This window comes from Artemia franciscana, chromosome 5, assembly GCF_032884065.1.
Source record: "Artemia franciscana chromosome 5, ASM3288406v1, whole genome shotgun sequence".
In the NCBI taxonomy this organism is placed as follows: Eukaryota; Metazoa; Arthropoda; class Branchiopoda; order Anostraca; family Artemiidae; genus Artemia; species Artemia franciscana.
The window spans coordinates 15,901,681-15,917,800 of record NC_088867.1 but is presented as its reverse complement, the minus strand read 5'-3'; the positions used below and the strand labels follow the sequence as shown (position 1 = coordinate 15,917,800).

General features: G+C 34.7%; 1 protein-coding gene across 1 annotated transcript in view; it reads left to right on the top strand.

Moving 5' to 3' along the window:
- Window positions 1-623: 623 nt before the first annotated feature.
- LOC136027016 (protoheme IX farnesyltransferase, mitochondrial-like) overlaps window positions 624-16,120 on the top strand; it is a 39,783-nt gene continuing 24,286 nt past the window's right edge. Inside the window, exons 1-2 of the mRNA XM_065703920.1 lie at window positions 624-706; window positions 7,209-7,338. Coding sequence (XP_065559992.1) covers window positions 704-706; window positions 7,209-7,338 — 133 coding nt within the window. The 5' untranslated portion in view covers window positions 624-703. The remainder of the gene's footprint in view (window positions 707-7,208; window positions 7,339-16,120) is intronic.

Below are 16,120 nucleotides of genomic sequence, written 5' to 3'. Positions count from 1 at the left end.
ATATATATATATATATATATATATATATATATATATATATATATATATATATATATATATATATATATATATATATTAAGTGTACAATTTCGATAAGGCTTCATATAGGTAAGATTTTAAGAAGAATATCGGTATTAAAGGCTACGTAAATAGATGTGTAAATGTACATAAATAACGTGCTGCAAAAAAAAAAAAACGATGATTTATTTTTCAAGACTAGGAAAAAAAAATACAGGAATACTTGTCATCTGGCCCTGTGGAATTTTCTTTAGAATAAATTTGGGATAGCCTTGGAGGTCATGGATGCCGGCCGAGGGAGGGAATAATGACCACGCCCTTGGGAAACAAGAAGACGTTGTAAAAAGGAAAATTGGAAATTCTCCCAATTAATCTGGGCGAAAACAAAGATGATTGCAGCATTTAACCCCTTCTCCTTGATGGAGACATTCTATTAGATTTGGACATGACTATATTGAAATCAATCACCTTAAGAATGTTATTTTCCAATGGAACCGTCTCAATTAATATCTTCATGCCGTATAACAACATTATTCATTTTCCATTAACTGTACCTAGACTAATAGTGTTTGTCTGCCATAATTTTTGACCCGTACAGGTTATCTTGCAACAACTTGAGCAAAGAATAAAGTTAATAATTTTTTTCATTCTTGAATTCTTTCTGAGTGCAATTGGTGAAACATTTATGGTAAGTTAAAAAAAAAAATTATGGTATGTTTTCACTATTTAGTAAGGAAAATGTGAAAGAAAAAGACTTAAGGATGGTCAAAATTTATTGTATTACTGCAATGTAAGAGCTTTGACTATGGCAAGTCAAAAATCTTTTGTTAATTCTTTGCTATTTTGTCTTCAAATTGAGTTTTCAGATTTAGCTACTGTCAGGTAATATTGTAGTGCTAAAATACAAGATTCTATTTTATCTTATATTTTTTTTTTAATTCAAAATATTTTTTAGATTAACACCTGTTATAAAATCGAATAAAACCATTAAAAAGTCATAAGGGATTGCAACCTGGAAATATGTTTATATTTTTCTTTATTTCTTATTTTTGTTTGTTCGTTTATACAGAGTGTAAACTTCAGGGGTTTTTTCGTAGGCGGGTGCAGCTAAGCAAGTTTAATAAGGTTGATGTATTTTCTTGATTAATTTCAATAAAACCCTTCTTTTTATGTTGTTGTTATGGTAATCTACCATTTTAGCTCCTTAGCTTTACATAAATCCCCCCCGCTTCTCCGGATGTGTCACATTTTACTGTCATCACCACTAAAAACTCACAGGTTTTTGTTGTTTTAAGGATAATTCCACAAGTTGTCTTACTGTTGTAAATCAAAAGTTTTATTGTATGTCTTTACTTTTTTTTTAATCATATTGTGAAAGGTTGCAGGATTGTAAAAATTGACAGATATTATTGTATCACTACAATCCTCATAAAAATCAATTTTGTAATTTATAACATACATTCTTCGCCGTTGTCACGCCTAAACATTATATCTAACATATTCAACTTTCCGAGACAATTACCGAAACCGTTTGTTAATCTATTTTCGAAGGGAGGACTAGCAAGGCAGTGTATACTCAGTTAGTCTTCAATACTCGTAAAATTACAGTGCCTCAATGATCTTTCATTTGAAAACAGCTTACAAAAGGGTTTTTGGTAATAACCTCAGAAACGCGAAAATGTCAGGTACGACCATTAATGGTACAGTGACGGTAATAACCTTAGAAGCGGTTTTGGGTTTTTGGTGATAGCCTCAGCAACGCGAAAATGTAGATACGACCATTAGATGTTACAGCGACGGTAATAACCATAGAAGCGGTTTTGGGTTTTTGGTAATTGCCTCAGAACCGCGAAAATGTAGATACGACCATTAGATGTTACAGTGACGGTAATAACCTTAGAAGCGGTTTGATTTTTTGGTAATAGCCTCAGAAACACGAAAATCAGATACGACCATTAGATGTTACAGTGACGGTAATAACCTTAGAAGCGGTTTTGGGTAATAACCTCAAAGTACGAAAATGTCAAGTATGACCTTTAAATGTGACAGTGACGTTTTGTCTGAACACGAGTCGAAAAATACATCGTTATTTTTTGTAAATTAGCTAAAAAAAAAATCCAAAAAGATTTTTTTTGTCTAAAACATTACAGAGCTACGTAAACCAAAAACGAGGAGAAAGGAAGTCCTATAATAATTCCAACTTAGAATGGACAGAAATCACTATCAATGAACGAATGAGGCCCAATGCCAGTAGCCGTTTCAGCTCTCGTAATCTGAGGGGGGGGGGGCAAAGTAAACCACAATAATTGTAAAAAATTTAAAAAGAAACTTTAATAATAGGAATGTTGGGGGGGGGCAGTTGCCTCGCCTGCCCAGGCAAATAACCGCCAGTACCCAAAAATAACGAAAATTGCAATCAATAATCAATTGAAACCAAAAACGGACAGAAATCCCCGCAAGCAGGAGTAGAGTGAACTCCACCTAAACCTTCTAAGGGTTAGAGCTTCATTTACGATATACTGAAACAATTTCTATATCAAGCTGTGGGGTTTTTATTTCTCAAAACATCAACCACAACAGAAAGGAAAGAAAATCACAACAATAACCAAGATTACTGAAAAGAAATAGTAAAAGTATCTGTTAATTCATAGTGATATTCATTCCTGGAATTCTCACTAATTTTGTTTATATATTAACATTGAAATGTTTGACGAAAAAAAAAAATTTGAAATGTGTGTTGTTTTCAGAAAGAAAATGATCCTCTGATATTTAGAAGACTTACGTGGCGTAAGCTCTACGCCTGTTGGTGTTAATTTTTGTTAATTTTAGGTTTGACTTGATTATTCACTCCAATTTCTGTTCGTTTGGGCCTCATTTATTCTTTAATAGTGGGTTGTCTGTTCATTCTTGGTTTGAATTCCTACAGGACGTAATTCTGCTCGTCTTTGGTTTAATGTAGCTCTTTACTACTATTTGAAAAAAAAAACTTGTTTGGGGGGAATTCTTAAGCTGATTTGAGTTATTTTTCATTTGACGTTGTTTTAATAACCAGTTAATAAAAGGAATATGTGCAAAGTTTAGGTCTGTTTTTCTGTTTAAGAATTGAGACTTTGGCCTACTATTTATATTTTATTAAGAGGTTATATGTATTCTGATTTGTGTGCTGTAAATAATCAAGATTGCAGAAAAGAACTAACGAAACTCAAATAAATTTTTAATTTATAATGATATTAATTCATTGAAATCTCAGTAATCCAAGATTTTAGTTCATAGAACTTTTCATTTTTCAATTTTATCAGTAGAAAAGAATGTCTAAATTGTATTTCGTTTTCACCAAGATGCATATGATGCAATAGCCTTTACAAGGTTAACCGATGAAGGGGGAGGGGGTAGCTGCCGAATATTTAAGTTCTAGTTTAAATTTTCAAGTTGTGTAAGGTGACATGATTTTTGCATAGTTTTTTTTTTTCAGTTTCAAATCAAGATATAGGACAGTGATTGAATCAAATTTTACAATTCAACAGTAATTTTTTATATAATATACGCGAAAGAATTTTATTGGGAGAATGTTCAAAGTATTACATATGGATGAAAACAAAATATGGTAATAATTATGTACCAGAAACATCACTCAACTCTTTATTTTGACTCTTTAAACTCTTTTATTTGTAACTTCGACGTGATCTCATGCCTGATGGGTTATCTAAAAGATTTTCGATATGCTAACTTGGATGCACGTAATGTATTTTGTTTAATTTCGATGCCCTTCAACATTTCCTGAAAGTTTCTACTCATTTTTCTTAGTCTTTATTGAAATATTTCAGATATAACATGTAGACACCTTATATGCATATAGTGGCTTTCGGTCTAGTTAAACATCCCTTCAGCATTCCCTAATAATTTCAACTTAATACCCTTACTGTTCCTGAGATATTTCTTACTGTTACCTGGTTGTACATAGCTTCTTTTGATTTATTCCCAAACCCCCCTCAAAATTCCTTGAAAGGTCAAGCTTAATCCCGAAACCGTTTCTGAAAAGGTTCATCTTAATACCCTTAGCAGTCCCTGATGTTTTGCCGACACACCATTTTGAGAGCCTGAATGCACATGATGTATTTTGGTTCAGTTCACCATCTTCCTCAACACTCCATGGAAGTTTCAACTTAATACCCATACTGTTCCTCAAATATTGCAGATGTGTCCTATTGAAAATATGGATGCATATAGTGTCTTTTGATTTGGTTCAATACCCAAACCAACAGCCCCTGGCAGTTTCAACCTAATACCCTTAGCTCTTCCTAAGAAATTCTAGATATGCCCTTTTGAAGATTTGGATACACATAGCATCTTTTGATTTAGTTCAACATCGCCCTCAACATTCCTTGAAAGTCAACTTAATGCACATTTCTATTCCTGAGACATTGTAAATACGCCCTTTTAACAACAGAAGTAAGTATAGCGTCCTTTGATTTAGTTCAAGATCCCCTCAACTTTCTCTAAAAGTTTCAATTAATACCCTTAGCCGTTCCTGAGTTATTAGGTTCTGATAATCTGGATGCATACAGCGTTTCTTGATTTAGTGCAACATTCCTCACAGCATCCCCTGACCGCTTCAAATTTTAACTTTTAGTTTTTCCTAAGATATTACAGCTGCAACCTTTTGACAATCTAATGCGCATAGTTGTTTTTTGATTGAGTTTAAAATCACCCCTCAAAAGTACATGGAAGTTTTACTACTTAATACTCGTAGCCGTTCTCGAGATGATGCAGATGCGCCCTTTGACAACCTAAATGTGCTAGTGTCTTTTCATTAAGTTCAACATCCTTATCAGCATTCCTAGAAAGTTTAAAATTAATACCCTTTGCCATCCATAAGATTATCTACAAGCCCCCTTTTCCATTAAAAAACATGTGTGTAAACAGTTGCCCATTTAAATGTTTACGACCTTTGCCCCAGGACTTGTGGGGATTATTCCATCCCCCGAGATATTTTTATTGAAATATTTTTGAACAAAATGGCTAATTTCAAAAATTTTATTAAATATCTTTGGAAGATACGGGGGACTAGTTATAACAGGAGGGTAATGGAAGGGAGCTTGCTACCCTCCGATTTAGCTTTGCCTCTAAAAGAGGTGGTTGAATTTTTAATTTCCAAAATCGAACACGCCCATTCTGAGGTTTTTACGATCACTCGTTCTATATCCAGTTGTTCTGGGAAATAAATGAATTAATATGACGCTATATGCTTATAGCTATTTGACACATGCAGTGATAGAGCGCTGGCCCTAATAAAACCTATACGTAAGCAATGGGTAGCTCGTGGTGTTTACAGACCTTACTCCAGGGGCTGCGCGAGGGGTTCTTATCATCAACAGAAGAATATTTGTTGGACTTTGTCACTACTGTCAACAAATTGGAAACCTTTACATTTTGATCTGATTTCTTTGGGGGTAGAGGGTGCTAAAGAGGATATGGGAGGTGGGTTGTTCGCCCTTCAATGAATTTTGACTCTTTTTCTCTGTAAGTAGAGGCATGGTTGAAAGAAAAAGAAGGTGATACAATGATGCCATGTCAATCCTAGGTAGCGCTGTTGCGCTGCCTTTGAAAACAAACGACTGATTTAATAAACACAACCTGATCAGTGGTCTGACTTTTGCTTTAATTTCTGTTATATCTGATTGCGGCCTATTTTGCTGATTAACCTATGCATCGGTAAATGCGTAAAAATATAACTCCTGCTAAAGTCTGCTTTCTCTACAACACGATCCAAAGAACCATTTAGTCTTAATAAAGAGAAACTGAGCGCTGTCCTCCCCCTAGATTTTCAAAAATACCTTCTTTTTTTTTTTTGGGGGGGGGGGTATTTTCAATAATTTGTAGTGTTATTTTCATTGAAAAGATTAAAAATCGACAAACTTTCCCCCCTCCAGATATTGATAAACTCATTTGGCCCTTCCCCCTGAATTTTCGTTGATTGGCGCCACTGCCCGATGCGTCTTTTCAAGACTTTTTAAATTGTGTAAATGTTGCTACGATCTTAAAGTAGCCTGTTTTTCTGATATTAAGCAGACGATCTATGAAATTTATTATGGGGATTGGGAGGGGCAAACAGGAAGGAATTTTAAATCTAAGGTTTAAGGTTTTTGACCATGGAAATCATGATGGTGCCTGATCGTGCTTCTCAACCTTTCCAGTCTTGAAATGGCCCTCAAAGTGTAAGTTCGGGTACCATATGGATTTTTGTGATGTTGTTAACTAGTAAAATTTACAGAAACGCACATATAAGAAAATCAGTACTTAAATTAGTTCTTAAACAGCTCTCTTGGATGTTCCACTGCTCCACCAGCGGCACAAAAAAGATTCGGTAAATCATTGCTTCCAAATGCAAAAAAGTGATTTTCCTTTTTGTTATTTTCCTGTACAGAGTTTCCGAGCATGGTGGAGTTTTTATTTCAGTCCGATGCCATTTTTGAGGGTTTTCAGGCTATATAACAGTTCTTCTACCTGCCGCTTTTCTAAGAAGGATATTTAGCTCCTTAATTTTAAAAACATGAAAAGCTTTCTCCCCCCGAAAAGTCACTTTTCTTTTATAGTCCCTTAATATTCACAGACTTTCGAAGAGGTTGCTGAAATGGCTGTGAAGTAGTTCTCGAACATTTCGGTGAAACTATTTGCTGTTTAACATCTCTTTTTTTAAGAGTTCTACATTATTTCTAAGAGAATTTGGATATAAATGAATTCTCGATGAATAGTTAGATGGTTTAGTTTCCATATTCGCAAGCTAAGATAAGAGGATCTAGTAGCTTTATCCTCAATTTCCCGTTGATGACGTTATCAACTTCAAATCAAATAAATTGAATCAATTGAATAATTGAAATAATAAAACCTTCTGAATTTGGAACATGTTTCTATATTCTTTGCTGATGCTTTCATTTCCTTTTACAAGGATTGTACCAACTTTTTCCTGACTAAGAAAGAATATTGGAAAACTAGACTAAAATCGTGATGAAATCTAAAACAGTGGATTAGAGTTGGTAAACCTGTGGTAAAATCTTGACACTCTACGGCACATTTTCACGATATCAGTTTTTGAACCGACTGGCCGAAGGCAGAGATGCATTGCCCCCTCCCTCTTCCCTTACATCTCTAATGAAACTAAATTTCTGAATCAGGGTTTTATGCCCTTTTAGATGATTTTAGCGAACGAAATGAAGCAGACACAGGAAGTAATTTTGAAAGAGGAAACTGTCATTATACAAACATCGAAGGCCTGTAAGCTTTTCTTCCAGTATTTAGAGCTTGGGAAAGCTCGTTTGACAAGTAAGATATTTGTCTATTATTTGTATTAGGTAAATTCTATGGTTTTCTACGCGTACTTGACAAAGTTGGTGTTTCGTAAATTATCTCATTATTATTTTCAGCCTTTTTAGCATCATGAGTCCCCTATTTTAGTCAGAAATAAACTAAATGACATAGACAAAATTATTAATGCCTAAATATCGATTTTTTCACTTCTGATGTGGTGTAAGACTGATAACAGATTTAGGACTAGCTTTCGCACTAATCTAAGTGACTCAGTAGTTCAACTTCAGAGCCAGGAACAGATTTTTAAGAGTCCGAAAAATGGCTTTGGCTTGACTTAATACTATTGCTCAGAAGAGCCACTAGCAATAGAGAAAACTAGTTGCCAGTGCCGTTAGTCTTCTCCAGGCAGTCCTTTTCATGGTTAGGGATGAGGCCTCTTTTGGATTGATATTGTGACTTGGTAGGTTATGGTTTATCAGATCAGACAGTTTGATACGTGGCCCCCTTCAAGAAACGTCGCCAGCCATTTTCTGAGGGATTGATATCTGATCCTGGCAGGAGGGCTTGATGGAAGGTGGATTAGGCGAGTGTACCACCTCAAGAAACATGCTTTTGCTGGAGTAAAATGGTTTTTTCATCTTGTAGATCGTCTGGATCTCAGTGTTGTGTTGCTGCGTCTAAGTTATGGGCAACGTCTCGGAAGAGTACAGGATGACGCTTTAGACTGTGGCGTTATAAAAGTCAGGTTTTCGGCTTGTCGGGTAATTTAATGGTCTGAGAAAGGCTGGTCTCAGGAATCTTTCATGTATAGAGTTTGCCTTGGTTGATATGGCAGAGATTTTAGTGTCATGTATGTCATTTGGAGCCATAACCGGTCCAAAAAATGTGAAATGCCTTACCACACTGACATCTTGACCTTTAATCTCAACAGTTAAGTTGAGTCTTATCATCGATGCGGTCTTATCTACTACTACTACTTCTGAGAACTCAACGTTCTTATCTATGTATATTATCTTTGTATCCTTCCAGTTGATTTGCAGCGTTGACCTAGATCCAGTAGAGGAAAGCAGCTCAAGTGCGGACTTAATATGACCAAGATTGTCACTAAGGATAGATATATCGTCCTTGAAATTAATATCAGAGAAGGTCTTCCCGGCATAACTGGTGCCAACATGGTGGGCACGGTGTGTTACATTCAAGGTGTGGTGGATTGCCCAATTAAACAGCTGAGGTACAGAAGCGCATCCTTACCGTACTCTGTTGATATGATAGAAGAAAAAAGCTTCCCATTAACCAGGACCGATTTTTCTGTGTTGCTGTAAAGTTAATGAACAAAATGAATATCTTTGTTGGTAGGTACGAAGCTTTTAAGTATAGCCAAAAGGGTCGTCTGTCCACGGTATCAAAGGTAGAACGAAAGTCAATAAATGAGCAACTGAATAGCAAACAGCTTTCCGGTAACAGACAGTAGAGTGACACCGTGGTAATTGCTGTAGTATGTATTGATGCCCTCGCGCTTGAGCACTGAGGCAACTACTCTTTTCTTCCAATCTGGCGGTATAAATTTAGTGCACCAGATGATTTTGAAAACTTACTCTAGCCAAAGTGTTATACCAGGAACCCCGTTTGGTATAGCTCTGAATAGATACGACAGGCGCCATCTGCTTTGTTTTTTTAGTTTATTTAGAGTTGATTTGATCTTTGCAGGTGAAAAATTGGGGCTGACGGGGACAGATTTAGCTTCTATAGTGACAGTGACGAGCCTTGGGTCAATACCATCCAGCAGATCTAAATTAGGTACCCTATCGAAATGTTTTTCTTATAGATGAAGACATTATGACTGGTCGTGCATGATTACTCCTTTTGCTGCTTTCCGGCTTGTGGATGCCATGGTCTGTTGGCCAGTTAGGTCATGCAGGATCTTGAATCTTGTGCCAATGTTGTTCTTTAGGGAAGTTTGCTGTAGCCGTAGACTACAGAACAGGTTCCTCGTCGAAAGTTTCCTCTCAACATTGGAAACGAACGGACTCTTTTTTCAAGAGGAGGATATGAAATTTTTCCCAATAGATTTGTTTGGAAATCTCAACTGTCATTCTGTCCTTTTTGATCAGGTATACTGAGAGCGAGAATCAACGGCAAGCACTGGAAGACAACTGTTCTTACCTGCCATGCACTTATTAGCGATACCAATGATGAAGAAAAGGACTACTTCTAAGAAAAACTTTTGACTCCAGAAGAATATGGGCATCCATATTTGATATTATGTCCAACGTAAGACTTCTAGAAAGAGGTGATTGAGCTGGGAATAAGTTTCTTAGAATGAAAAATCTGGTTCACCTTTCTCGTGAACGAGGGCTAGATTTGACTAAGTTGCGCACCTGGGAAGTGTGGTACGAACTTTACTCTCAAAAGTATAATTTTGTTTACCCTCTTCATAGATAAATTCAGGATGAGGTCAAGAATAAGGATGAAAGTAGTATGGATATTGTGTATTTGACGACCCTTATATCCCTTCTATTCCCTGTGCCAGCACTTTTTTAAGCTACTGCAAGTGGTCCCATCTACATATTTGTTAATACATTTATGGAGTAATTTACAGTACACAGTTGGAGTGTAGTAACTACAGTTACTACAGTTATTTTCTTTTCCAACGACCCATTTTGTATTCAGCCTCTAAGAAGTTTTTCCATCAAAATTATGAAATTGATGTCTGGTATTGGAATCGAACGTAAGATCTAAGATTTTTCTGTGGTAAAATAAAGACGCGGTAAAAGTGGTAAAAGAAAGTCATCGTTATTATTATGTTCTTAGAAGATAATAATAAAAAAGAACATAACATAATTAACTAACATAATTAACATAATTCTAAGATGATTATAACATAATAATAAAAAGAACTCCTATTAATTTACTCTTCTTGACACGATTCTTGTATACTCTACCGCCATTCCAAAGACCATCGTTTTGCTTTTGAGCTTACACAGAGCGGTAGGAGTACCCTTTCTTAGAATTAACTTCTAGGAACGTAATAATAACAATGAATTGTTGGATCAGGTGACTAACTCGTTGTTTTTTTATCTTACGAAATCTCACATCTCACGTTCAATTCCTACACCAGACAAAAACTCACAATTTCAATGGAAAAACTGCTTAGAGGTCAAATAAAAAATTTGTCCTTGGAAAAAAACATGTTTTCATATGTGACTGTAGTAAAATGATCGTCATATCTGAGTTTAGTTATGTAGGTAGCAGCACAGCGATCAGCTTAAAAAACGCTGGTGCCAGGAATCAATGGGATATGTGTATCGTTGGAACGACACTGTCCATACTACTGATGAAGTCGGGTCATCAACACAGAACCTTCTGCCAGGTGGTATTTAACTACTTTATCATCCATGCGTTAAAATTGAATACCCTGAATTATGCTGTTTATGTTCATAATACTGTAATCTGAAGGTTAGTGCCTTGAAGAAACTATTAATGGCCATTGGCTCGGAGATGGTTTATCCCTGTTATATATTAGACAAAACTAATTTAATTTTAGAAATGGCAATTAAATGCTACAAGAGAAAGTATATGCCAGAGAATGTATGTATTAGGAAATACTGAGAAACATTGCTACCAATTTGTCAAAATGTTCTAAACAAAAAATATTATTCCCAAACTTTCATGAAAAAATGATTCAATCAATTCATACACACGCCTTTATACTTCATCAGCTGCTGAGGCATGTTTGAAATCAGGGCTATGAAAAAGGGGCAAAAAACCCAGAAGACCAGAGACCCATAAAACCTCATGTGAGACCTATTTTTTCGTGTTGCAGTCTTTAATGATATCCTTTATTTGGAAATCTTCCAGTTCTTAATTTGTACATGAACGATCCTCAAAATATTGGTGGAGGATATTCAGCACTCTCTGGAAGGATTTTCAGGAGGGGGGCTATACAAACTTGAAATACTTTTCGGAGCTAATTTAATCAAAGCATATTAATTAATTTATGTGCAGTCGGTTCAATGAAATTGAGCTTGAATTATCACCTCACCCAACCCCTCTAAAATAGGATTTGAACTTCGAGCCTTTAGATGTAGTTACACAATTGTACAATTTCTAACATAACTTGGCTCTTTATCATTAAACTTCTTGTAATTGTCATTGAGCCAGATTTCTGGGGTCCAAACATGACTGGTTAGCAACTGGAAATTTCCAAGAAAAACAAAATTAAAATTTTATTTTAAACATACATTTTGGACCCAGGGCCTAATGGCTACATAGGGCGTTACCGAAATACCATACAGTGATTAAAGTTAATAAACAATAAATATAAGGGAAAGTGCATGGAACTGAAAGGATGATTTTTAGTTTAATAAAAATTTAATGCGAAATACTTTGTGTACGAGCTATAACAGTGATGTCCACAGAACCAATTTGTTTAGCAATCAAATAAAAAGAAACAAGTTTTTTTAGGTGACAGTAAGGAGAAACATTAAAACTTAAAACGAACAAAAATTATTATTTAAATGAGGAGGTTGGCCCCTTTATCAATAGCTTACTCTTTATGCTAAAATTCAATTTTTTTCCAGTTCTTTAAGAAATACCCCTGAATCACAAAGTTTAAGTTTAATTAAAGTTTAATTAGAATAAATAGGTCTTTTGAAAGTACTAAGAAATTTAGCCTAAAGAGCAAGCTACATACACTCATATATGTAGACATTTCTGTTTGTTTTATGTTTTAATTTTGCTCATTACTTTCATATGAAAAACCATGTCTTCGTTGTTTTTTCTCATTGTTTTTTAAATAGTGCTTGGAAATCCGGTGCCTCCTTCAAATAAAATTCTCTTTCCCCATGAAAATTTCATCCATGAAAAGATCTTCCCACGTAACCCCCCCCCCCCAATATCTGCTTCTTCATTTTGCTGGAAAAATGTGGTTTCTGAAAAAAAAAACTGTAGAAATTGTTTGCTGTCCTTTCATACTTCCGAAAACATTTTGTAATATTTATGCTTTTGAATTTTTCCAAGATTAGTCAAGAGCAGATTTAATATTGATATAAGCTTTACAATCAATGGTGTTCGTTGGGGAGGGGTTTGAAAAGCATGTGTCCTCCTATTCTTTTTTTCTCTCTCTGTCTTTTATTTTGAAAAACTGGTGTTTTGGGAGGCATTTTCAAGGAAAGTATTTATTAGTAGTTTCGTTGAAAAAAATCGGAAAAACGACAAATTGACTACCTCCTTCTAGATATTGCAAATATTTTTCAATAAAAATGCTTACATGGAATTGGCACCAATGGTTTTTATTTTGACAGAATACTTTTGTTTTCTTGTTGCTTTTAGGCTTCCAATTCAAGCACCGTCTGCCATTATTTTTGCTAATTTTGCAAATATTTTTCAATAGAAAATATAAAGGTTTGCATATTTCATATGCAATATGCAACAGATATTGCAAATATTTTTCAATAAAAATGCTTACATGGAAATGGCACCATTTCCATGTAAAATGTAAACCGTTTCCGTGTAAATTCCATGTAAACTGTTTCAATTTTGACAGCATCCTTCTGTTGTTGCTTTTAGACTTCCAATTCAAGCACCGTCTGCCATTATTTTTGCTAATTTTGCTTGGATTTCTCTGCAGCGTCTTCTTTGGTTAAATAAAAAAATTCAACTGAAAGTAAGGAGCAACATTAATACTTGAGATGAACAGAAATTATTAAGTAAATTATGGGGGGCTTCTCCCTCCTCATCATCTCGCTCTTAACACTAAAGTCTTTTGGCACTTTAATAAAAAGTTACTTATTGTTCTAATTACAACAACCATGGTGTTTCAGGAGCCATTTTTAAAGAATTATTATGAAGTTTAAACTTAAGCGTAAGAGCGATATGTTGAGGAAGGTGCAGGCCCCTCATACAAGTGATAATTTCTGTTTCGGTTGAAGTTTTAATGTTACTGCTTACTATCTGTTGAAAAAAATAATTTTTTTATTTAATTTTTGGCCTTTTTTAAATAACGCAAGGATACCTGGCTGGTAGTATCACCTCATTGGTTTTAAAAATAGTTATAGGGGTAAACCTGAAGTTACTCTTCCCTCAAGACGCTATTACGCTACCTACTTTGTAATAAGGAATGGCTCCTTCGAGATGACAGTGTTAATCATGTAATAGGGTCTGTTTACTTTTAATTGTTACGTAATAGGGATTGTTTTCTAAGAGATACAGGAACATGCTACGTAATAGGGAGTATTTTTTCTTTGACTGTTTAAAGAACCTATGAAGTCCATGGCTTGTTCACTTCAGGATTTCTTTGGCTCTTACGCAATAGGATTTTTTTAGATATTCAAATGCTACATCATAGTTTTTTAATTGTTTGAAAACCTAAGGATGTGGGGGTAATAACTTTCAGGGCTCCGCCAAATTTCTGTTTTCTGTGATTGTTATGAATGAGAACCTAAGGGTTTGGGGTAAAACCTTCAGGGAGTTCGCCAAATCATGATTTTTTGTTGTTACATAATAGGGTTTGCTTGTGACGTAACAGGACTTGCTAGAGTCCACGAGTCAAGCAAGGAATCCCCGGTTTTGACTCGGGAGGAGGGAGGGAAGGTGGGTGTATCGTAATGACATTGCACACGTGAAATGTATTGCGTGACTTTATAGATTTATTGGGGGTGACGTAATGTTACGTGACTTGCAAGATTTATTGGGAGTGACGCAATGGCAGCGCACACATTGCTGTTGCTTAATGATGCTGCACACAGGGGTATTACACATTACTTTAAGAGAACCATCAAACGACTTAAAATAAAAATAAAAAAATTGTAGCGTGTTGATTGTGTTTGTGAAACTTAATTTATCTTGATTTTTTTCTTCGTGAGAAGTGTTGTATGTTGATTTATTCTTTTGTAAAGCTTAACTAATCATAATATCTTTCTTCTTTAAACTTGTTGCATGTTATTTTTTCTTCCAAAAACATGATGCATGCTGATTTTTGTTCGTGAAACTTATTGCATTTGCATTATTTCTTCAAGAAACTTAATTTATCCTTATTTATGTCTTCGAAAAACATGTTTTATTTTCACTTCTTTTCATGAATTTTGTTGCATGTTGATTTTGCTTTTCGTAAAACTTGTTTCTTCTCGAAAAAGTTTTTCTCCTCGTGAAACAAGTATTTTTCGTAACACTTATTGTATGCTATTTATTATTTCGTGAAATTTAGTTTATTATAATATTTTTCTTCGTGAAACATGATCCATACTGATTTTTTTCGAATTATTGAATTATTTCTTTAAGAAACTTAATGTATCTTCATTTGTGTCTTTACAAAATTTGATATATTTTTATTACTTCCTCATGAAACGTGTTGCATATTGAATTTTCTCTTCGTGATTAGTGAAAGAAGCACAAGGATTTTTCTCTTCGTGAGAAAAGTTTTCTTCGTGGATGTGATTTTCGTTTGTGAAACTTAATTTGTTTTGATGTTTCTCTTCTTGAAACTTGTTGTAAGTTGATGTATTCTTTCATGAAACTTAATTTATCATGGTAATTTTCTTCATAAAAGCTGTTGATTTTTCTTCCAGAAACATAACGCATGCTGATTTTCATTTGTGAAACTTATTGCATAAAGATCATTTCATAAAGAAACTTAATGTATCTTGATTTATAGCTTCTATAAAAATATTATATTTTATTTTTTTATTAGTGAAACCTGTTGCATGTTGTTTTTTTTTCGTGAAACGTGTACTTTCATTTTTACCCATGTGTAGCCGGTTTTGTTCATGGAACTTGTTGCGTGCTGAGTTTTGTTCAATAAACTTAATTTATCTTGACATTTTACTTTCTGAAACTTGTTGTATTTTGGTTTATTCATGCGTGAAACTTATTAACATGATATTTTTTCTTGAAACTTGTTGCCTGTTGATGTTTTCTTCGCAAAACATGATGCCTGCTGACTTTTGATCATGAAACTTCTTGCATGTGCATTACTTCTTCAAGAAACTTACTGTTTCTTGATTTATGTCTTCGAAAAACATGTTAAATTTTATTTCTTATTCGTGAACCCTGTTGAATTAGATGTTTGTAAGGCTGCCTAGAAAATTTGTTTCGATTCAAGACTACAGTGCTTCAACTTTATATTCCTTGTCGCAGCCCGTAAACCCCAGTGAAATATAAGACATTATCTTGATAATTTGATAGTTAATGTGGACGGGGAAGGGGGTGGAGTGTTCTGATGTAGATTTAGACGTTTAAATGGACAATATCCGATAATATTTAAAAGAATCGATATTTTTGAGAAGTCAAATGAGCATTTAACAATTGGCGTTACTGTTTTACAATACGATACAGAATACAGAATTTAATATATAAAATGGGGGCTCTGTCTACTAAATCGGTGAAACACTGGGTATGGCTTTTATACGAGTCTGCTAGTTTGCCCAATTAAATCTGACTTTTTCCAATTAAAGACAATATTCGGGTTTCATGTAAGGGTAAAAAGCGTGGGGATGTTTGCTATTATTGTTCAATGTGCCCTTATAGATTCCGCACAGAATTAAAATTAAAACCTCACTTAAGTCACTGTAAGCGTCATGAGTATCAGTCTGTTGAAATAGTTCCGGGTGACAATGCTATCTTGCAATACCAGAATCTCCAGAATTCACTCTTATAGATGAAAAGGTGGAATTAGATGTCGAAGCGAAACTCATGTACGCTTATGATCTATCAAACTTGAATCGGGTTAAAGAACATGAAGCCATTTCTGCCACTTTTTCACGTATAAGGAGATGCTGGTAATATCCTGTAATTGGTAGAG